Genomic DNA, 25,340 nt, shown 5'->3' with positions numbered 1-25,340 from the left:
GAGCCAGATAAAGAAAAAAAAACTGGGAATTAATTTTCTTACGAAGACATCCTTTCATTTTATTATTCGTTACAGACTTGGAGGGAAATAATGTCAGGTGACAAAATCATCCTTATCTCACATAAAAATCTGAGAATTATTTTCCTTACAAAAACACCCCTCTTGTTTTTTCAAACCTTGGTTTTCGCAAGCGACATAATCAATGTTCAAGAAATATCTAAATAGTGGGGTTGATTGGTAGTTGCTCTAGCTGATGTTCACGGCCCTTTTTATTTTTAAAGCACTAAATTCAGAGGAATCAACCTTTAATTTTTTTTTTTGAAACTACAGCTCTTGAAATAACCTACAACTGTACAAGTGTTCTGCAGAGCCAAATATCCAAAGCAATTTTTTAGTGCTTTCCATAAAATTCTACAACAATAAAATCTAAAGTCACAGTAAAAAGTCTACAGATTTTTTTCTACAGCAAAATTTTTAAAGCTACAGCTCTTACCAATCAGACTCAGTAATTATCCCTTATATATTATCCCTTATATAGGGGATGATTAGTAAGTGCTGTAACTTTATATTTTTTGCTGTAAAATTTAATATTTATTTGATGTAGCTTTTTTTGCCGTAGATTTCTAAAGCACTAATTTTTTTCTCTGGAAATAAAGCTCTCTACAGCTATATTTTGATTTTGCGGAGATTTTTTTTGCTGTGGGTTTTTTAAGGAAAGCAAAGCTCGATTGGTTGACATATATAGCTGTAGACTAAATTTTGGTTGTCCAGAGCATCTACAGCCCCAACCAATCATCCCCATAATAAAGAAAAGACATCGTAATAAATGCATTCACACTGTAATAGACACGTGGCAACCTCACAATGATTTGATAATAAATATGCTAACGCGTTCACACTATATATTTCGTATTTTTTAATATAAAACTGACATGCATGGTTCCAATAAAATTTTGGATTTTTCGGTTCGAATCAAAACAAATAACGAATCAAAAGCTAATATATATATATATATATATATTATTTTTATTGTTTACGGATAAAGTTGGACAAAATATTTATAAATTTTGATTTGATTTGTTATCCGTTTTGATTTGAACAAAAAAATATGGATATCCGTAACTCTACGAAGCAAATCAAATACTAAAATACAATATAAAAAAAAGCAAATCACAAATAGCTATATTTTTAGGAACGAATATCTAATTCGATCTGTTATATGCATATATACATATATGTACAGAATTATATATATATATTATATATATTATAGTTTATATAAGTTTTACAATATTTTTATGAAATAAATTTATTATATTAGTTATTAAAATTTTAAAAGTTAAATAATATTTTATTTTTGTAATAAAATGTTATTATTACAATTTTCAATTATTTTAAAATTGTATTTTATCTACGGATCAAATCGGATATTCTGTAAAATTCTAAATCATTTTGGATATCAGAGTCACCGACTATCCAGGTGGCTAAAGATTGAATCGACGTGAATGCCTCCAAATACTCGGATATTCGATATGTGCCCACCTCTATTTACGGATACAATTTATTTTTCTTTATATGAAAAAAATTCACTTACGTCAAGGCCTTTTTAATTTTTAATTAAGTTTAATTTTATCTTTCATGTATTATTTTGAAAAAAAATGTCATTTAATATTAATTAACAATATCTCTATATATTTGTCAACTATTTTTATATACTTTTACATACACATACATGTTGAAATATCTATTTTTTTCATAATGTGAGCACCTTGTGACTAAGTATTTATCACAACTGAAGTATCTATTTTTTTTTTTAAGTTGAAATATTTTTTTCTTAATGCTTCTTTCACTACTGACTAAATTGTAGTGAAATGATTTGTCTTAATAATTTTTTTTTCTAGAACTATTATACATTTACAAACTATGATATGAAACCATTGGTTCGACATGTCGACTATCTAAAATTCATAACATGAAAAGAAACAAATAATAGTAATTTTTGGTTTTTACCGAAAAAACTAAAAAATCAAACATTCTAACTGAATAAACCAAAATAAATATTAATTTAAAATAATAGTTATATTTTAGGAGATTAAAAACCAAAAAATAACTTAAAACCGAACCGATATCCAGATTAAACAGATTTAATGTGTTTTTATTAAAAATAACGAAACTAATAATCACCTTCCGCGCAAGGCGCGGATTATTACCTAATGCATTTTGTATAACACTAAAGCCTATGCGTATTATTTTTTTTTTGGAAAGTACCGTAGTCTAATAATTAAGATTTAAAATTTTTAACACCCAGGTCTAGATTCGAATTCCAGACAATAAAATTTGTTGCAATTATATGAAGTAAAACTTATTGGTGATTTATCCAGTGTTAAAAGAAATTTATATTTATACCATATATTTTATTTTGAGGTTTAATTATAAAATTATTTTGATGAATTATAAAAAGTGTCATATCTCTCAGAAATAACCTAAAATTGTTTCTATGACCAAAAGAACACAAAAGTAAGAAAACAATTAAAATATGTTTCATTAACGAAGTAAAATACATTTATACCTCTAATATATATATAAATAAATATATATTAAAAATAAAATCAATTTTTTATTTTCAAAAAAAAATTGAAATCTTTTTCCGAAATTTTTTGCTGTCGACTTTTTGAATTATTATTTTTTTAAATTCTTTCTGAAAATATTTTTAAAATTATTATTTCAAATTTTATAACCTAAATCTTAAATTCTAAACCATGGTCAAACCTACTCCTCACCCTTTTCTAAATATAAACCTTAAATCTAAATTAGTTAACCTAAGGGTATAAATATTTTTATCTATATAAAAAACCACTTTGGGTTATTTTGACTTTTGAAAGCTATTTTGTGATTAATTTTTTTTATTGCTATCATAGGATAATTCGTATAAAATTTAGACGTTTTAAAATAAAAAATAAATAATGTTAGGTAGATTAATCAAATTTAGACATTTAAAAATTAAAATTAAAAAATTTGCGAATTTACACTAATACTATTAATTGATTTGACAGATTTAGACCAATTTTGATCGATTTAAACGGCTAATTATCATTTTGGCAATTACCAGTTTGCCCCTTAAATTTTTGGATTTGACGTGATCGTGATTTATTTTACATTTTAGTTTTTATGTTAAAAATGTTTCATCTTTGTTTTTCTTTTTTTATTTTGTAAAAAAAGGTTATGTTTCATCGTTGTTGAGCTTCGATTTCATGTAACACAACCTTAATTTCATCACTCATCTTGTCACTTACTAAAATTTCCCTAACTTGCTTTCTCTTGAAAACAACCTGACCTAATTTTCTCTCCTCTCCTTCTCCAAAACAACATTTTCCTACATTCTCCTTCTCCAATTGGTGATATGTATATTGACTCATCTATCTTATATATTAAAACGTATTCAACACTCGCCATGCCAGAGCTTTGGAACAGATTGCAAGGAGCTGATAGCAATGATAAAGGAACCCCAAGAGTGGCCAAGTTTCACGACAGAATTGGAGAAGATAGAGACGCTGCAGATTTGCTTCCCGGACTTCAAAATCACCCATGTGCCACGAGTGCGCAACCAGTTTTCTGATTTTTTGGCTAAAACTGCTAGGACCTTTCGTAAAGAGTTACTTTTCATTGGTTGTTCTATTCCGGTCTAGTTACCCAGACCACCTCAAGCTTGAGTAATAGAATAGCCGTTCGACGTCAAAAAAAAAATAAAATAAATAAAAATAAAAAATATTAAGAAGGATCACTTCCAATTTTCGATGTAGGACATTTGTCCCTAATACGTCTCCTCAAGATGATGGTTCTTTAAGTGTCAATCTCGAAATTTTCGGGCAAAGATCAATTGGCCAACTTTGGGCGAGATCGATGTGGATCGAGTTTGACTGCGTAGATCGGGTTCTGATACCATGTTAAGTTAGATGAGTTTTCAACCTAAAACAATTGGTGATAAGTGGATTGGCTCATCTATTTTATATATTAAGAAGGATCATTTCCAATTTCCTATGGTGAAAGAGGGTGCACATGTACCCATAATGTTTTTTGAAAAACTAGTGTATTTCTTCACAAATGTTTATATGTGTCCACTAAAATTTGTGATTTTACACACTTGTGCATCCATTAATAATCACTTCTGGATTCACTCCTGCTCTGAATGAGTGTCTGTTCTGGATGCATGAACGTGTATGACTCTTCGCTCCTTGCCTCGGTTCTGTAGAAGAGAATGGTTGGTATCCTCTATGGATTATAACGGACTGACTCCCCTAGTTTTGTTGGTTGTTTCTTCTTTCGTCAATAGAGTGGACGAGAGTTATTAGACTGAGCACGATCGAGGATTTTTCTCTTCTCTAGTTTATTCTCTAGTTTCTTTAGTCATTGCGATTGATCTGGTTAATCTCTCGAGTTCTCTGTTTGGTGTTTATGCCTCAGTTTTGTGTTTATCGGTTTTATATTCCATCACTGAACCCCATCATGTATCCTTGCTAGTTTGGTATAGTGAAGAAAGTTCAGTGTTAGAAAATGGTTCCACTCATCCGTCTTCTATTTTGAGACGGAACTATTTTCAAAGACATTTTAAATAGTAAAATTTTAGAAGAATATAGAGACCACATTAATTTTTCCTTTTAAAATATATTTGAACCCATAGTCTTGCATGCATCATCATCAAACGTCAGAGAAGGTTGTAATCACTGACTAGATTTTGATTTGCGCTTCGAAAACACATGTTTCGTTTCATTATAAACAAAGTTTGATATGAATTAATATTTTATGATTTTTATATTATTATGTTATAAAGTTGTATTATATCGAATAAGAAAATTTGTTAAAAATTATATAATTTATGAATTAGTTTATGTGAGATTTTGTATTTACACTCTTATGTAACTTTCTCTTAGGCATAGGCATTTTTCTCGAATCCAAAAACCTGAACCGAAACCAACACGAAAATACATGTTCGGGTTCGAAATCGAGTAAACTATATATTGGCTTTTGTTTTTGGACCCGCAGGTCTCTATTCGAGTCGATACCCAAAATACTTGAATATTTTGTGTATATTATGTATATTTGGGTATTTCATATTGTTTTTGAATATTATAGAAATTTTTAAGTTTTAGATTCGGATTTTCGGTTATAGTTTCGGGTTTGGGTAAAATTTAAAAATTACATTTTGGGTATTCGAATAAAACTTTGGATATTTTTGGTTCTTCAGATAAAAATTTGGCTTTTGGGTATTTGAATATTTTCAGGTATTTGTTTAGATTTTTGTGTTTTGGCTTTTTCAGGATTTCATGTACTTAGTCTTTTCTGGTCCTAAATATCTGAGAACTGATCTAAACCTATTTTGTACCAAAATTACATATATTATACAGATATTTGAATTATATACTCGAACCGAACCGGATCCAAACGAACAGACACAAACCCGATATAGACCTACATTATTGCATAACAGCCATAATGTTAAGTGATAAAATATTTTAGAGAAGATGTGTATCACATGAAATATTTTTATAAAATCTAATTTATTGTTATATTTAAATATTATTTTATTTTTATTAGTGTCAATCTATTATAAAATTTATCTATTTTCTTTTAATTTAGATTCAAAGTTAATTTTATAATTAATATTTATTTATTTATTTGTAACCAAAATCCTAGTTTGATATAAAACTATTCAAACAATTTTGGGAAGAAGCTATGGTTTTCGTTGGTTGAATTTTTAATTTTAAGATTTGAAAACTATTTTTTTTTTGTAACTCGATTTGAAGACTATGTTCTAGGTTGTTTATTGATGTTTATTAATGACGTAGGTCGAAGAAGAAATACCAGGGCTTTGAATGGTGACCAAAGAACGAAAGAGAACACTGAATTCTTTAACATTTCAAAAAAAAATTACCATTCACAAAGAATAGTTTTTCCTTCTTGTTCCTCTCCATTCTTTTTTTTGTAGAGAAATATAGAACAAAAGCATTCCTTGTTAAATTTGCTAAGGAACAAGCATTTTTTTTCATTCCTGCAATTTTATTCCTATATGTTCTTTTCCTATTCGTTCCTCGTATTTTTGAAAAGGTCACCAGTCGGAGCCCAGAAGTTATAGAGCTTGGCTGGGAATAGAAGTCATTGCTATCATATATAGAAATGGTATTTATTTGAAGTGTAATACTATTAAATGTATATGATCGGTTTTATTTGAGGGAAAATTAAGTGTACACCACTTTCATGCTACCACTTTTTATTTTTACCACCACTAAAGGGAAATTTTCAAAAATACATTCTTCATTAAGAGGCAAAAAACTCTTATGCCCATATTCTTTATATATATAATAAATAAATATTTAAATAAATAAAAATCTAAGAAAATAAAAAATAATTTTTTTAATTTTTTTCTGAATTATACTATTTCGAAATTCAAACTTTAAACCCTAAAACTCAACTCTAAACCCTAAACCATCAATCCTAAACCTTATTTTTTTTCGAAATACGAACCCTAAACCCTAAACCATCATTCCTAAACCCTATTTTTTTTTGAAATAAACCCAAAACCCTGAAACATCAACTCTAAACCCTAAACCCTGAAAAATCAACTCTAAACCCTAAACACTAAACCTTCAACTTTAAACCCTAAAACATCAACTCTAAACCCTAAACCCTAAACTTCAACTATAAACCCTAAACCATCAACACTGAACCCTAAACTTCAACTCTAAACCCTAAACCATTAACACTGAACCCTAAACTATCAACACTAAACCCTAAACCCTAAAAAGTAAACTCTAAACCCTAAACCCTAAACTTCAACTATAAACCCTAAACCATCAACACTGAACCCTAAACTTCAACTCTAAACCCTAAACCCTTAATCCTAAACCCTAAACCCTAAAACCCTAGAGTTGATGTTTTAGGGTTTAGATCTGAAGATTTAGGGTTTTGGGTTTACGTTTAGAGTTTAGAGTTGATGTTTTAGGGTTTATATTTGAAGGTTTAGGGTTTTAAGGTTTAGGGTTTTGGGTTTACGTTTAGAGTTTAGAGTTGATGTTTTAGGGTTTATATTTGAAGGTTTAGGGTTTTAAGGTTTAGGGTTTTGGGTTTACGTTTAGGGTTTAGAGTTGATGTTTTAGGGTTTAGATTTGAAGTTTTAGGGGGTTTAGAGTTGATGTTTCGGAGTTTAGGGTTTAGAGTTCATGTTTCATGGTTTAAGGTTTAGAGTTGATGATTTAGGGTTTAAAGTTGATGCTTTATATTTAGATTTAGGGTTTAGGATTTACTTTTAGGGTTTAGAGTTGATGTTTTAGGGTTTAGATTTGAAGTTTTAGGGCTTAGGGCTTAGAGTTGATGTTTTAAATTTAGATTAGTTAACCATATGTTTTTTTTGTCAAAGTTAATTAAAAGGTTATAAATGTCTTTTACTCTTCATTAAAGATGAGGGTAAAAGTGGTTAGTGTAAATATGAAAAAGTGGTACTTTGAAAATAGTATTTTTTGCAATTTCCCTTTATTTGATGTGATATTATACTATTAGATGTATATGAATTTCATGGAAACATAAGTGATTGCTACCATCATCAATATACTTAAAAAATGTATTTATTTAATGTGTTATACTATTAAATGCATATGAATCGTTAATAGCTTTAATACTACCGTATAGTTAAAGCTTTAATACTACCGTATAGTTAGAGATAATTAGGGAAATATTACGTAAGACCAAAAATATTATTAGTTAATGAAATGGTTCAGTAATTTTTCTTAGTTAGATTTTTAAAGAATCTTTCACTTTTAATATTATAGATCTCCTCGAAAGGGCCGAAAGTCTTGATGAAATGAAAAAAATAAAGAAATTCAAAGAAACCTTGCTCCTCCGAAGTTTCATCTTTCTCATTACGCGTTGGCGTTATTAGACACCGTAACGGGATGGAATGTTATGGCAATGTTAATATATAAATAAATAATCTTACGAAGTCAGCCAACATATTAAATTGTGGAACTATCCCCACTTGTAAGATAATTCATGTTATAAATCTAGTACGAAGATAATCCTTTCATGAGTTTACATCTAATTGTGGAACTATCCCCATGACACATCCTTCTTCATATTACTCAACCTCTTGGAGATACGACGTCTTCCCTAGCTTCAGAGGAGAAGACGTCCGTAAAAACTTTCTCAGTCACTTGCACAAAGAATTTGAAAACAAGGGAATATTGACTTTCAGAGATGACGAGATCGAAAGAAACCATAGCATCGGTTCTGAGCTGGTAGAAGCCATAAGAGAATCTAAGATCTCTGTGGTTTTGTTCTCGGAGAACTATGCTTCTTCAAATTGGTGCTGGACGAGCTGGTTGAGATCTTGAAGTGCAAGGAAGAACAAGGACTCAAAGTGATGCCGATCTTTTATAAAGTGGATCCATCTGAAGTAAGAAAACAAACCGGAAAGTTCGGAATGGGTTTCTTGAAAACCTGTCACGGAAAGACGGAGGAGCAAAAACATAGTTGGAGGCAGGCGTTGACCGATGCTGCCAGTATTGTTGGCGGCCATCCTCAAGATTGGTGAGTTTTTCTTCTTCTTCTTTTTTTTTCAATATTGGTTATACAAATTCTTAGTGGCTAATTACTGGAGGTAATCATAATTTAGATGAAGAACAAGTCGCATTGTTTATTGATATGATAAACCACTTACTGGATCTGTTGACTATTTTTCTATAACGATTCTGAAAGTGATAGGAAAGAATATATATATATATATATGAGAAATGTATAGGAAATTTCTAGATTTAATATCAAATTGTAAGACTTATATAACCACTGAAGCTATGATTTCTGATTTCTCCACTCCCACCATTGTAATTTGTAAGCAAGCTAACTAAAACCAATAAGTAAAGGCTTTATAAGTTTACAAAATGTTGCAAGGGAAATTGCAGAAAGTGACATGAAAAAAATCAGCAAGAGCAGCAAAATTAGCATAATCGCATAGATAGAATATTGAAATTGATATATTTATAAAATTATTTTAAAAAATCAGTTTTTAAATGTTAATTAAGCTCACGATCGATCAGTTTTTAGATAGCATAGATAGTTATCTTTAATGAATTAAAATATTATCACTAGTTATTATTTTTAGTTTTCATTAATTAAAACTTTTCAGTCTAGATACTTTTTGAAAATATGAAAATAGAATATATCTCAAAAATAAAAATAATTATCTGAAATTTTTACCATATTACTTAAGAATTTCGTTTTATTCACACACATGTAAACTTTTACAAGTCAAATTATATAAGTACTATTAATTAACAAAATTAATTCAAAGATCTATTGAAACTTAACGTTATTTTGATGTTTGATTTCTCATAATTTAACTCATTAACTACAATAAGAATATTACGAAGATCCATTGGCTTTTTAAAGTTGCTAAGTTAAATTTGATGGATTTTCTAATATCCAAAACTATACAAAAACTTAACAAATTCTATAAAAATACATCCAGATATTTATGATTTTGGCGCTGCAACTCGACCTTATAGCAAATTTCTTACACCAATTCATAGATACCCTAATTAAATGGTATGATTTTTTTAATTATTGGCAGGGACAATGAAGCAGACATGATCACAACAATTGCCAAGGATGTATTAGATAAATTAAATGCGACACCATCAAGAGATTTCGATGATTTAGTTGGAATTGAATCTCACATTGCTAGAATGAAGACTTTGCTATGCCTTGATTCTCAAGAAGTGAGGTTAGTAGGGATATGGGGTCCTGCAGGCATTGGTAAAACCACTATAGCTAGAGCTTTATATAGCCAATTTCATGAAAACTTCAAACTTTCTATCTTTATGGAGAACGTGAGTGAAAGTTATGGTGGAACTAACCTTGATAGCTATGGTCTAAAGCTGGGCTTACAACAAAGGTTTCTGTCAAAACTTCTTGATCAACACGGCTTGAGAATAAGCCATTTAGGCGCAATAAAAGAAAGGCTAAAGAACCACAAAGTTCTAGCCATTCTTGATGATGTGGACAACATTGAGCAACTCCAAGCTTTAGCAAAGGAAACTCAATGGTTTGGTAAGAAGAGCAGAATCATAGTGACTACGCGAAACAAACAACTTTTGATTTCACACAATATCAGCCATGTTTACAAGGTGCCTTTTCCATCAAGAGAAGAAGCTCTTGCTATATTCTGCCAACACGCCTTCAGAGAATGCTCTCCCTCGGATGATTTTAAGGATATTTCAATTGAATTTGCAACTCTTGCTGGTCATCTTCCGCTAGTTCTACGCGTTCTTGGTTCATTTATGAGAGGAAAAAGTAAGGATGAGTGGGAAGTTTCTCTGCCTACTCTAAAAACTAGACTCAATGGAGAGATCGAGAAACTATTAAAAGTCGGGTACGAGGGCTTACACAAAGATGACAAAGCTCTATTTCTTCACATTGCATGTCTTTTTAACGGTCATCATGAAACCTATGTGAAGCAGATGGTGGTAGCTAATAGTGACTTGGATGTTAGCTTTGGACTTAAAGTCTTGGCGGATCGGTCTCTCATACAAATATATGTGGATGGTAGAGTGGTGATGCACTCCTTGCTACGTCAGTTGGGCACAGAAGTTGTTCGGGAGCAATCTGTGAACGAGCCAGGAAAACGTCAATTCTTGATGAGTGCTAGAGAAATTTGTGGCGTTCTTTCGAATAATACTGTAAGTTTAATCCATCTTTCTTACATCACGAAAATTAATATTTATGATGAATGCTTGAAATTTTTTGTAGTCTGAGCCCAAGTTATTATATACTCCCTCCGTTTTTTTTAATATAAGTCGTTTTAGAGAAATTTTTATGTTCCAAATTATACGACGTTTTCGGTTTTCTATATAAAATTTATTAACACTTAATGTTATATGACCAATGATAATATACCTTCTATTTTATTATTGGTTAATTTGTGGTTAGGTAAATAATTAATGATGTTTTTGTTTAGAAAATATAAAAATTAATAATTTCTTAATCTATGTGCATAATTCTAAAACGACTTATATTAAAAAACGGAAGAAGTATATATAGTATTAAAAAACTATATTTTTCTTTAATTTGCAGGGCACGGATTGTGTATTAGGTTTGTCCGTAGATATGTGTGACCTCAACGAAGAATTTTATATAAGTGAGAATGCATTTGAAAATATGAGGAATCTTTTATATATAAGAATCTACAGGAGTAATGATCCAAATACAAATAAAATGAAGTTACAAGAAGAAGGTCTAAGTTATCTGCCACAACTAAGGCTATTGCAATGGGAGGCGTATCCGCACATGTTCTTGCCTTCTCATTTCCGAACGGAATGTCTCGTGGAACTCAACATGTCTCATAGCAAGCTTAAGACGTTATGGGGAGACAATGCTCAGGTTATATAAACAACTGTTACTAATTTTAATTTCATAGTTTTTTTTCTTCATGTTTTTCATTTCCAGTATATTTTTGCACACACATAAACCAAAACTTGAAATCTATCCAAATAGGTCATCAACAAGTGGTGAGTTCTAGAAACATATAGACTAACGTTGTGAGGTTTTTTAGCCCTAGCGTAGTTCAATTCCTGGCTTGGGAGGGTGAAAAATATTTTTCTAGGGAGAGGTGTATGGAGTTCGGGCCAGAACACTTTGATTAAATTCAAAAAAAAAAAAATTGAAAGCTAAAATACTCATAATCATAGAAAATAGTAACAAATTACTTCAGATTGTTCCTACGGCTATATTTTCGGTGTGTTATGTTTTAAGTGCGTATATACATAGTCAAAAGAGAAGCATATCAATCTATCTCAAAGTTTTCGAAGATTAAGGGTATATATTACTAATCATATTTATAGTTCTAAGATCTATGTATGTGAAAGCTCATTTGGAGTTTCCCTTTCCATATCGGTGTGTATACCATGTTTTGTTATAAACGAATGAAGTTTTGGGCTTTCCCTATTAATAATTATTGTTTTAACATATCTGTATAGATTCAGGTGATTTGATAGTCATTCACCAACATTTTGATCTGACTTAATCGTTATGTTTGTGTGCAGCCGCTTAGAAACCTCAAGATTATGAATTTGAGCAACTCTCCGAATCTTGAAAGCTTTCCAAATCTTTTGGAAGCAACAAAGCTGGAGAGATTGGATTTGAGTTGGTGTGAGTCTTTGGTGGAGCTTCCTTCTTCTATACAGAACCTTCATAAGCTCAGCTTGTTAGAGATGTCTTGTTGCACAAGTCTAGAGATCATACCAACCAACATAAACTTAGCTACTCTATCTCGCCTCCACTTTAGAAATTGCCCTCGACTGAAAACATTTCCAGAGATTTCAACAAATATAAATTATCTGAAAATAAGAGGCACCGCGATCACTGAGGTTCCTCCATCAGTCAAGTCCTGGCGTAGAATTAAAGAAATTTGCATGGAAAGTGCTGAGGTGAGGATATTAATTAATCTTCCTTATATTTTGGACACTCTATGTTTGAGGGGTAATACTAAACTGGTGGCTATCACAAACTACCTCATAAGGCTACGTCGCCTGCGCATGATCGACATCTCTTTTTGCGTCAGTCTCGTGTATCTACCGAAGCTTCCGTACTCAGTACGCTATTTAACAGCTTTAAACTGTGAGTCCCTTCGAAGGTTACATGGCCCTTTTCGTAACCCAAGCATCCGCCTCAAGTTCACTAATTGCTTGAAGTTAGATCATAACGCACAAGAAATGATCCACCAATCTGTTTTTGATGTTGTTATCTTACCTGGCGGACAAGTGCCCGCATACTTCACTCACCGATATAATGGTAACAGTGGTTTTTATCATTTCACGTTCGATGGATCTGTCAGCTTCTATAGCTTTAAGGTATGTCTAGTGCTAGCAGCGGGTACAAGATTCGAAAGTTGTCAGACATCTTTCTACACAAGCTTTCGTGGCAATCCGATAAAGAAGTATTACACATATATATTGAATCAGCCCCAGCTTAAAGTGGATCATATATGCATGTTTGAGTGTGTTTTGCCACCTGACTACGATGGTCCGCCGTATTTGGGAACTCGTCCTAGTACGACCAAATTGTTCAAGTTTGACTTCAATTGTAATTATGGCTGCAAAGTTCTGGAGTGTGGTCTACTATTCTTGGAAGCTCGTAAATCTTTGATCGCTGCAAAAAGAGCCGAGTCTAGTTCCACATGTCCAAGGCCTGCTAAAAGATCCAAGGCACAAGTGTGATTGTGTGAAGCTTATAGATTGTTCATTTCATATGCTTTTAAGACAGGCACAAGTTTACAAATATATTATAGACAGTCTTACAAGTTTTAATCTGGGTTTTAATATACTCTTTGTTGTGCTCTACGTAGTAGGTAGTAGGACCGGAGGAAACCATAATTTTTTCTTTTAAGGTCATCTGTGTCCTTTAATCTAATTATTATAAAACCGAAAATTTAAAAATTCTTATCTTATCTTATTAAATAAAGTTGAGTTTCCTCTCTTCTCCTGCGTTCACGGTAAAGCACTTTCGATTTTCTCTTATGCCGGATCTCTTGATCTATTTATTGAACTGGGCTTTTATTACTTTGTAAATAAAGCCCAAACCTGGAACCCAATTTTTATCACATCTGTTAGAAACCCACATGGAGTTAGGTTTTCCTCTTCCACTTTCCTTTTGTTCCGATCTACATAACGTCTACAAATCTTTTCCTAAATCTGAAATCGTCTTCAAACTCATACAAACCCATCGACATGGCGACTTCTCGAGTTCGAGAACAACAAGCGACTGATTGGACGTGCAGAATAGGAAGAGGAAGATCCACGTGCCGAATAGTCACATGAGAACGAGGAGAGATAAATGATGGGAGAGGAGCCAGAGCGCGAGCACAAGGGAGACGATCGTCACGTAGTTCACTTTGAAATAAGGGAGATCCCTCCGGATCCGATAATACGCATCAGTAAGAGATTTCGGCCCTGAAATTGCGCTCCAATCAACGAGCTCCAGCCACTGCCGTTGCTGCGATATGCTTTGGCGGATCAAAGCCGAGAGGCAAGAAAGGAAGTGCAGAACGCCGGTGTAGGAGACGGGTTATGGTTTACGCTATGGTGAATCGATCTCTCTCTCTGAAGCTACCCGTCCGTTTACATGTTAACGTCATGATCTGGTGTAAACAGCCTCACCAAAAAATCTCTACCATCCACGTGGACATAGAAAGCAATTCAGAACATTAATGTTTGAGGAACGTAATCTATAAAAGGACAGAGTTTGTAACACCCGTATGTAAGTTCCTGGACACGTACTTTGTTTATTGATGTTCTATATTAGTTTGGTTGACACTACCATAATCTTTTTATCCAGGTTTTAAAGAACCACATGGTATATTTTTGAACTTATTGTCTTACTGGTGACTGAGAATCGGTTTCAGTCCTTAGTTGTTTATATTTGCTTGATATGCAGGATGGATCCTATTCTAGAGGTCCAGTTGGAATCAATGTTGGGGGAGATGAGTGAATCGGGGCTTATAAGATTCTGAGAGCAGTCCACACTATACTATTCGCCAATGGTGGTGCAGATATACATATAATGAGAGTTGGTGTTTATGAAGAACAGTGGGTTAGTCCTTAAAAAATTATGAAGACCAAAGGTAACAACTATCTGTGATTTTTTCATATTTTCTGTTATGTCATTGTTCTCAGTAACAACAACGCACCACTGGAGTTAAAACCTTTCCTCACAAAGGAAACACACGCAACCAGCAGAGCTAACAGGATCATGGAAAGTATTTGAAGTGAGTGCAACTTCAATCTATGGAGACGAATATCAAATGGAGCTGTCAGGTTAAAGTAGCAAATCCACCTCCATATGTGTATCTGTGCACAGAAGCTTTAAAGAGAAGAAACTTACTGAAAAGTTCAGTTCCGTTTGGAGATTAAGAGATGATAGATATGATAGATATGAAGATGTTTCTGTGATGTGGCTTCCATGCGATGTGACTGCTTACGTGGATGTGAATAAAGATGGAGTTGCTTAAGAGAAAATCAACCTCTATGGTATGCTTTTATCGTTCTTTAACATAGTTATTTATGGCTTTCGTATGGTCAGTCAATCGGTATTTCTATTCACCATGCAGGAACATGGTGGTCCAGAGTGAATCAGTCGACGAAGGAGAAGAAGAGAACATCTTCAGGATGTGAAAGAGGAAGATGATATTGATACCATTAAAGAAGCAGAGAATGAAAGGAATGATGTTGAAGCTAATCATGAAGGTGATTAGTGAAGCTACGCTTACAACAATAATTACATGTGCACTTCTAACTAGGATAGCAACCTTCTTCATATTATAGTCTTGATTGTAACTTAATCCTTCATCTCAAACTAAACTGTAACTATACCCGTGGGAGTTGGTGGTTCCTCATTCAATGATTTATCTTTAACTGATTTCCTTGATAAATTTATGGAGAAGAAACCAAAGCAAAACACTTGGCATAGTGGCTCCCAAATCGAACCTTCCAAGAAGGATGACTACGTCAACGGTGTCCTTGCTTTCACACGTACCATTGGGGACTGTGAACTGAAGACTGCTGACTCCTTTCACTGCCCTCCTCTTCACCTCTGATCTCAGACCAAAGATCAACATATTACTCTAACAAAGGATGTTGAGTTCTTGATTTTGGCATGTGATGGTATATGGGATTTGTTTTCAAGCCAGAATTCAGTAAGGTAAGGCAAGAACTGAGGAGGCCGCAAGGGAGAATGTTAACTCGGGTTGCACAGTACAAGCCTCTCATGTTTATTAAAGCCTTACTTTCATAAAAAGAAATACAGAAAGAGCTACATCTCATGTGAATTTTGGTGACGAGGTATAAAACTTACTTTTCATTAAAAAACAACCCCGAGGGCAGTACAAGCCAAGGAAAACCTCCCAAAAATTTATGATAAGCAGAAGTAATGTCTATTGTGGCTGCAGGAGATCGCAGGTGAGTATTAGTGTTGTACTAACTCCCCCACAAAGTTCTGCAAATGTATCACCTCACGAGTATGTTCCAGTCCATGGTTCATTATCAAAACCTCATACGCATGAGACAGGAAACATTATAGCAACTTCCGATAGTGCAGCTGAATTGAGAAAAGGAAATATAAAACACTTAATTTACCGTTTAATAATCCAAACGGCTCTCTGTTACATTGAACAAGTTTAAGTTTATATTGTTTTACATTCCAAATGGCATTAACACTGAAATCAAAACAAAGTGATACATTAACACTGAAATCATGGATATTGGTCAAAGAAGTGTATAGACTTTTGCCACTAGCTAAAATTTGGAAAAAATAATAATTTGTACATGAAAGTCAAGCCTGTTCTAGTGATTTTTCTTTTTTCGCATTCGCCTTTTCTAATGATGTATTTGTAGATTTATTCAAACTCAAGCCTCTCTGAGAAGAACATGAAAATACTATCATCATCGTTTTAGTTTTAGTAGAGCTTTTTTGACTTTTTACTACTGTCAGCAAAATAAAATAAATAACATAATCCTTTTAATGATTTTATATATCAAATTGAAAAAATAGAAAGAGATACATAAACATATAAAAATAATACAAGTATTAACAAAAACTGGTATTACAATAATAGACTTCTATATCATTTGAATATAGAAAATGACAACATAAATAAGGAAATGAAGAATTCAAACTGTCAAGGCTTTTGTAATTTTACCAAAAAGACTTTTTAGTTTTATCAAAATCCCAAAAGTGTGTAAACTATTAACACTTTTATATTTGTCCATATATCCTTCAAAATATTGGTTGAATTATTTAAACATGAAGATGAATCATTAATTATTAGTTATCTAATTAATAATATAGAAAAGGAAAATAATTAATCAATACGCAGCCATTAAAAATATATCTTTAGACTAATAATTGGAAACAAAATATAAAACTTCATCTAACAGATTTTTTTTTTTAAAATTGTAAAACTTTCTAAAATTTTTGTCAAAATAAAATTAAAATCAATATTAAATCATTAGAAAAAAAATAAAATATTTTGTGGAAATTGAATCTAACAAGCTTGTTAGGCAGAAGATCACAGAATCTAAGACACCCTACCATCCTATGATCGATGATGATGGTTTGTCTACTTCTCTTTCTTTGCTTTCTGTTTGTATATATGTGTGCACAGTTTGTGAACTATGCTATTTTTTTGAGTATCCATATGCTTATGCCAAATTTGCGTATTTATGTGTAAGTGAAAATTATATGAATCTAGGAAGCTAAACAGTTACTACTCTTTTCTGGAGGAAACTTGTGCTTGCTTTTGGTTTGTTGATTTCAAAATTTGTCATTCTAGTTGTATGATTAACTTGAGATAGTTCTGATAGTTTTAAATCCGCAAAACATAATTTAAACTTTGTCTTCTCTCTTTGTTGGTGTTTCCTAATTGATTGTGTCAGGTTCTCTGTCTCCTAGAGGAAGATCGTTTGACGAATGCGTTGATGATATGCAATGTGCTGAAAATAAGAGTATCAGATTTTAATATTATTACAATAACTAATTTTCTGACCAAAATAAGTTAACATATCCACCTCCAAACTAAATCAATTGAAAGTAAACTGTAATGTGATAATATTATAAAAAAAGTTATATTTTGAAGTAATATATAAATAATACAAATAATGTCATAAATAATAATTAGTATATATTATGTAACATCAAATGATGTTTTTCTAACCATCCACACCTGTGTCTTTTGCACAAAAACAGAAACATATGGTGATGAGATCAAACACATGAAAGACAATATTAATCTGTTATCTAACAAATAAAAATGTTAGTGCTCTTTTCAACCCAAACAAACAAAATTTAATAAAATTACAATATGGTTTATAATAAAAAGATTCTATTTTTTTTAATATTAATAAAATTTCAAATGTTTTATAAAATTAAATATATTTTTATATAACATAGTTTTAATATAAATTCACCCGCCCGTAGGACGGGCTAACCCCTAGTATGTTATATGGATGATGTTATTCCACTATACAAAGTTATGATTGGTTAGCATTTTAAAGTGTGAAAATTTTATTATTCTCACGTAAACAGTTACACTAAATAGTTTTTTTTAATTAGCACCAGTGTTTTTAAAACCGGACCGGAAGCTGAACCGGAAATATTTTGGGTCACGGTTCAATATGGTTCGACCGGGTCAAATCTGGTTCAATAATATGTTTAATTTTTTTTTAGTATTTAAATATAAAAGTAATATTAGTAAACATGATGCATAGTTAAAATATTAATTAATTTTGACCATAAAATATTATAATATAAATTAGTTTCTTATTTATATGGATGCTTTATAGATTTTTGATAGTTTTAGTGGTTTTTATTGGTTTAATAAATTTGAAATATAATCCGGCTATGTGGCCGGTTCTTGGTCGAACCAATTACTAGACCAACCCGGCTATATAACCGGTTCATGGTCGAACCCGGTCCAACCATCGGGTCGGTCCGGTTTTAAAAACACTGACTAGCACTATTTTTATTTATTCAGTTACTGTTTAAACAAAGAAAACATACACTTTTTATCACTTTAGATTAAATGAAAGTAACTCCATTTCTTTATTTTCTATTTTTTGCACTATTTTTTCTTCTCATTTCAGATTTTAATATTTTCTCATTTACTCTGGAAATTACAAATCACGACAAAAGATTTTTTTTTTTTAAACGTTGATGTATTATGATATTACAATTATGAGAAAGATTATATAGACGATTCGATAACCGACGATACTACCTGTTTTATGAAGATCTACGCCTAACTGCATCACCCGAGCCGTCTTATGAAGATCTACGTTTGGCCGGATTACTTGCATCATGTTGAAGATCTCTTGTAAGCTTTTTTTCTGTCGTATGCATAATTATTTAATAAATCGGTTTCTCCGGAAATTGAAACTTGAATCTCATGTATTGTGCAATCTGCAAGAAATTGCATAGTCCGAGATTCGAACTTCCAGAGGTTAGAATCCTTTAAAGTTTAAACCTTTAAGATAATATGGTGTTTCCCCAACGACAAAAGATTTATTTTCACATAATATTAGTGTATTATAGACAGTATAATCAAATATGGGCCACTAACACAGAAAAACAAAAGTTGTTCCATCATTTCATCTTTTGACAAAATGTCAAATATCTCAACGGTAATTAAAATATCCTCTCTATTTCTTTCTCTCTCTGCCTTCCATTACTATTATCATCCACTTGCTGAGATTCCCCACTAGAAAGAAAGAAGCATACGATTCTCTCCTATCATCTTCTCCTTCGATTCCCTCCAAACATGGAAGCCCTGATTCACCACTTCACTCTCCTCTCCGACCAAGCCCTTGTCGACAAAACATTCGACCCTGCCACGATCGAAGACCTCATGCGCCTCTTCGAAGTCGATTCCTACAAGGCTTGGGCAGCTCTCGAAGCCGAGCAACAACAACAGCTAGAAGCCGCTGAAGAATCGATCCGTGAAGCCGAAGCTGAACTCGATCGGTAAGTTTCATCTTTTAGCTTTTTCAAATATCTCAGATCTGAAATTTTGCGAGTGTGATAATAGGGATATGGAGTGGGGGATGGAGGAGTACAGGCGGACGCTGGAGGAGATGGAGAGGATGGAGGCGGCGGAGCTTAAGGAGCTTGAGGAGAAGGCGGAGACTGCTCGGAGAACGGGGAATTTATTGGAGAAAGCTGCTACCATCGCCGCGAAAAGGCATATTGCGGCGGCGATGGGATCAGCTGCTGCCTCGATGAGATCTGCTTGGAAGACTGCATCTGGGAACAAAGTTCATCCTTCTTGATCGGAGAATATGTTCGGTGGGTAGTGATTGTGATACATGATAATTATTAACGATGATAATCAATGCATGGTCCATGTATTAGGACTGTTAGGTGATGCGTTATGTCGATGGTGCCAAATTGGACTATACTTTATTATATAATTATTTCCTTTTATAAACTTATCCGAAGAGCTCTATTTTCAATATGAAAAATTAGAGGATGTTACTGAGAGATTGATTTTCATAGTACATTTTTTTTTTGTCAATCTGTTGTTTCCATTTCATATCACCAAAGGTATATATATAAGTCATCTTACATATTGACAACAATCAGTTCTAGGAAGACCAGTGAGAAAACTACCCCAACCCAGGATTTAACAACCAACGCATTACCATCAAAACAAATAACACGGCGACCAATGAAACCAAAAACCAATCCTGCACTACTTAGCAAAACTGCAGCCATCACCTGCAACCATAAAGAGGGAGACACTTCCCCATCTTCAAAAAAGCCATTTAACCAACCTGGACCTCCACCAGCCACATAAGACTCTGATATTGATGTTGTTTGGTGACACTTTGAGCAATGAGATCGGCCACTCTATTGATTACGTTGTCCTCTTTCTCTACTCTCTACTCCATTCCATCCCTTGTAATGCTTCCCGGACCTCTGAAGCTACAAATCTGAACAAGGGCCACCTGGTTTAGGCGAGTGACCAATCTAACAGTACACTCATCATTTAAAACAAAGATTATCCAATTAAGCTTATGATAGATTACACTCTTCACTGCCCATAAACGCTTGGACCTTGGCTTCATGTTTCGATGTTATCTTTGAGAAAAGACTTTACCATCATGGTCCCTCACACCCATGCTCCACCTGCCACTTTATATAGTGAAGACCACGAATTTCCGATGAATTTTGGACGAACTACCAAAAATTAAAAAATATTTATTAAATCTTTTGGGAACTCATCTAAAAGTATTTCTTTAAATTTGTCGGGGATTTGTTAGGAATTTTTGAGGATTTCCAACAGATATAACAAAAATAAATATTAGTTTAAATCCATCGTATATTTCCCACGGATTCCCAACATATTATAAAAACTGGATCTTTTTAAAATCCATTGAAAACTTTTGGTAAACACTATTTCGTCCTTATTTAGTCGGGAATCCATCGGAAATTCTAACTAGATATGGTTCCTTTGAATTTTTTTTATTTCAGCTTACAATAATACAATTTCCCACGTACACAGCACATGCCACATTTTGCTTTTGTTAGAATCATGTTTTGGTTTGATTTCATTAATTTTAAACTGATTTGGTTGTAACAATAAATTAATGTTACAAATGGTTTACTAAGGCAATAAAAAGGAGAGTCATCATCATATTCGTTCTTAACAAAAAAAAAAAGACATGTCTTATAAAAAATATGACATGCCATCACTTAATTGTGACATGTAATTTTTTTTAATAAAGATTCATATTTTTGGCATGATTATTGAAATATGATAATGAATAATAAACTTCTATATCACACTAAAGTAAATTTTATTTATATTTTTTTTTGGCAACATTTTAAAATATGTTAATAACTAATAACTTACATATCACCGTTAAAGTAAATTATATATCATATTTTGGTATATATAAACATCAAAATTAATTGTAAAAAATAAAAAAAAACTAAAATAATAATAATCAAATAATTTTTTATTGATCAGTAAATAATTAAAAAAGATGACAAGTCTTATGATAAGTGTGACATGACATCACTTAGTTGGTGACATGTATAGTTTTCTTAATAAATACTCATATTATTGGTATGATTTTTGAAATATGGTAATGAATAATAACTTATATATCACACTAAATTTAATTTTATTTATAAAAATTTATTTTGTTGGAAAGATTTTCAAAATATGTTAATGACTAATTACTTGCATATCCCGTTAAAGTAAAATATATATATAATATATATTTATTCAAACTCGGGTCAGGCAGTGTGGTACGCTTTCGGGGTAGTCCACTCTGTAGCACTAAGTGTGTTTCTCCCGGGGCCGACCGGATCAGCCGATAGGGTTTATCAAAAAAAAAAAAAATATATATATATATATATATATCATATTCTGGTAATATATTGTAAATGTATCTTACGAAATACAAAATTAAAGTAATAATATTCAAATAATTTTTATTGATATCTAAATAATTGAAATTTTATTTAAATTTATCGTCTCATTAAGTTAATTACCACACTGAATTTTAAATTTTATGAGTTAAGCGTATTTTTACTAAAATAAAAAAAGTCCAAATTTTATTAGAATGTATCTATTTAAATATAAATATTTAAAACTATGAGATAAGATATATATATATATATATATATATAAATATTTAATTTTTTATTTCTTAAGATACACTTACAATTAACTAATTAATTATTTTAATAAAATTTAATTTTATTTCTATTGAAGATTACATAGAATAAAATTAAAATAGTTTAACACAAAAAGAAACAAGACTATATACAGTTACATTATGATTTTATTTTCCAAACTGATGAATTTAAAATATAAAATAATAATATCAAAATTTAAACTAAAATTATCTTTTAAAATAAAATAATATCCCCTATATATTAAAGGAGAAAAATTATAATAAATGTATTCACACTATAATAGATATATGGTAGCCATACAACGATTTGAGAATGAGCACGCTGACGTGTCACATGTAGAGATCTTCTCAGCCAAACTCTACATAAATATGTTCACACTATGTACTTTACGTTTTGTTTTTAAATATAAAACTTACATGTAAGGTTCTAATAAAACTCACACTATCCAGATTTTTTTATTCGAATCAAAACAGATAACGAATCGAAAGTCAAATTATACATATATTATTTTTATTATTTACGGATAGGACGGGCAAAATATTCGTAAATATTTTATTTGATTCGTTATATGTTTTGATTCGAACCGAAAAATCTGGATATCCATAATACTACGAATAAAATCAAATACTAAAATGCAATATTTGTAAAAACGAAGCAAATCATAAATACTAATATTTTTAGAAACGGATATCCGACTCAATCCTTTATATGCATATATATACATATATTTAAAGAATTATATATATAAGATATATATATTATAGTTTATATAAAATTTTCAATATTTTTATGTATTAAATTTATTATATTAGGTACTAAAATTTAAAAATATAAATAATAATTTACTTTTATAATGAAATATTATTATTTTATATTATTTTTAGATTTTTCATTTATTTTTCATTTTTTTAATTTTGTTTACGGATCAAATCGGATATCCGCGAAAAATTCTATAAAAAATCGGATATCCAAGACATCAAATATTCGGGTGGTTAAAGATCGAATCGACACTAATACCTCTAAATACCCGGATATTCGAACTGTGCTTACCCCTATTTACAGATACAATTTGATTTTCTTTATATGAAAGAAAGTTCACTAATGTCTAAGATTATTTTATTTTTAATTAATTGTATTTTAAGAAATTTATATTTCACGTATTATTTTGAATAAAAATGTTATTTACTATCGATTAACAATATCTTTATATATTTACCAACCACTTTTATATAATTTACATACACGTACATGTGGATATTGATGTGAGCACCTATATAACTAAAGATTCACCACATATGAAGTATCTAATTCTCTTAGAAGTTGAAATATTATTTATTAATGTTTCTTTCACTATCAACCAAATTGTAGTGAAATGATTTGTCTTAATAATTTTACTTTCCTTTTATTTAACTATTATATGTTTATAAAGTATAATATGAAACCATTGGTTCGACATTAAGACTATCTAAAATTCATATAATTTGAAATCAAACAAATAATAATATTTTTTTATTATCACCGAAAAATTAAAAACATCAACAATTTGAACCGAATAAACCAAAATAAATATTGATTTAGAATTATACCTATATTTTTGGAGATTAAAAAGAAAAAAACAACCTAAAATCAGACCGATATCCAGATTAAACAAATTTAATATCTCTTTATTAAAAATAACAAAAATAATAATCAGATTCTGCGCATGGCGCATGTTATTACCTAGTTATATTTAAATGGGCAGTCTTTTTGACACCATTTGAAACATATATTGAATTGATCTTTGTCAGTTTCAGTGATTGATTACAAACTGTCAATACATTTGTACATGAGTTAATAAATTGAAATGACACGATACTTCGTCTTAAATATTGTTCTTACTATTCCAAGTATATACGTCAAGATGTAGACAATATTGATATATGATTTTCTCGGGACAAAATTTTGAATGTAGGCGGGGATAAAATGAGGTACACAAACAAACAAAAAGTCAAATATTCAGAATGAAGCAAGAAAATTCAAACCACATGAGCTTACACTTCGGGGCAAGCATTGATATGCTTCGCCCTTGATGTTTTATATGGAAGCAAAAGAAAGTTGAACATACATATGTTCAAAAAAAAGAAAGTTGAACATACACATACACATATGTAATCTCCTCACACCAAATGAATACAAAAGTTACACAATTACACTTGGTAATTGTATGAGGCTATTTCAAACACGTTCTTTGTAGCAATGACAGTGTTTGTCTGGTCCCTCAATAACTTCTTTACAGACTGCCTCCCTCCCGTATTTGGCTACGCAACAGTGACAGCAATCGTTATTTGAACCTGTAACGGCTCCGGCCCGCCACTACAAGAAAACAGCGGCATACCAAGGGAAAAAATCGTCCGTATGTCGTCGGAATAACGTTATTCCGACGACATACCGACGAAACAAGTCCTCGGAAATAACTCATCGGAAATTTATTTTTCCTCGGAAATCCCTCGGAAATTTCCGACGGAATTCCGAGGAAACTCCGAGGACCACCAGTTCGTCGGAAAGGTCCTCGGAATATACCGAGGGAGAACTTCCTCGAGATATTTCGATGGACTTTCCGATGGTTCAATCCTCGGAAGTTCCGACGAAAGGTTCCTCGGAATTTTCATCGGGAATTTCCGAGGAACGGAGCCCTCGGAAAATTCCGAGGAAGGAGTACCTCGATATATTATTCCAAGGAATTGTTCGTCGGAAATTTCTGAGGGTTCATTTCCTCGGAATTTCCAAAAAAAATATTTTTTTTTTAAAAAGTAAAATTTTTGAAATTTAAATTCGAAAAATATAAAATTAAAATTGAAAACATATTAGATAATATTCAAAGTTGTACAAATAAAAATAAAACATTCCGAGTTTTTGAAAAAAAAAAAACTACGGGTCTCGGGAACACCTCGTTCGGGTACATCTTCTTCATCATCTCCATCATTTGATGGTTCAGCCTCTTCTGTGCCTCATAGCCCGTCTGTTGAACCGCCATCTGGGTCTCCAACAAAGATATGCAATCATCTTTGTCCTTCAACTGAGCCGTAAGTACTTCTGGATCAACAAAGGGCGGTGGTGCAGAA

General features: G+C 31.7%; 2 protein-coding genes across 2 annotated transcripts; both read left to right on the top strand.

The window, feature by feature from the left end:
* Positions 1 to 8,305: 8,305 nt before the first annotated feature.
* LOC106317181 (putative disease resistance protein At4g11170) lies at positions 8,306 to 13,298 on the top strand. Its single transcript, XM_013755031.1, has 4 exons — positions 8,306 to 8,577; positions 9,617 to 10,724; positions 11,119 to 11,424; positions 12,087 to 13,298. Exons 1-4 carry the CDS (start codon positions 8,411 to 8,413, stop codon positions 13,257 to 13,259), a joined length of 2,754 nt encoding a protein of 917 aa, XP_013610485.1. The 5' UTR covers positions 8,306 to 8,410; the 3' UTR covers positions 13,260 to 13,298.
* Positions 13,299 to 19,191: 5,893 nt separating this feature from the next.
* Positions 19,192 to 20,070, top strand: LOC106313708. The gene is made up of 2 exons (XM_013751603.1): positions 19,192 to 19,554; positions 19,619 to 20,070. The coding sequence occupies exons 1-2, from the start codon at positions 19,352 to 19,354 to the stop codon at positions 19,857 to 19,859; spliced, it is 444 nt and encodes a 147-aa protein (XP_013607057.1). The 5' UTR covers positions 19,192 to 19,351; the 3' UTR covers positions 19,860 to 20,070.
* The last annotated feature ends 5,270 nt before the right edge of the window (positions 20,071 to 25,340 follow it).

This window comes from Brassica oleracea, chromosome C9, assembly GCF_000695525.1.
Source record: "Brassica oleracea var. oleracea cultivar TO1000 chromosome C9, BOL, whole genome shotgun sequence".
In the NCBI taxonomy this organism is placed as follows: Eukaryota; Viridiplantae; Streptophyta; class Magnoliopsida; order Brassicales; family Brassicaceae; genus Brassica; species Brassica oleracea.
The sequence above is the reverse complement of the archived record's forward strand: the minus strand, read 5'-3'. Positions and strand labels throughout refer to the sequence as shown.

What these genes read in the sequence shown, in the direction of transcription:
- LOC106313708 (XM_013751603.1), top strand. Translation starts at nt 19,352, where the DNA reads ATGGAAGCCCTGATTCACCACTTCACTCTCCTCTCCGACCAAGCCCTT. An exon ending in GCCGAAGCTGAACTCGATCG is followed by an intron (nt 19,555 to 19,618) that starts GTAAGTTTCATC and finishes GTGTGATAATAG; the next exon opens with GGATATGGAGTGGGGGATGG.
- LOC106317181 (XM_013755031.1), top strand. Translation starts at nt 8,411, where the DNA reads ATGCCGATCTTTTATAAAGTGGATCCATCTGAAGTAAGAAAACAAACC. An exon ending in GCGTTCTTTCGAATAATACT is followed by an intron (nt 10,725 to 11,118) that starts GTAAGTTTAATC and finishes TTTAATTTGCAG; the next exon opens with GGCACGGATTGTGTATTAGG. An exon ending in TATGGGGAGACAATGCTCAG is followed by an intron (nt 11,425 to 12,086) that starts GTTATATAAACA and finishes GTTTGTGTGCAG; the next exon opens with CCGCTTAGAAACCTCAAGAT.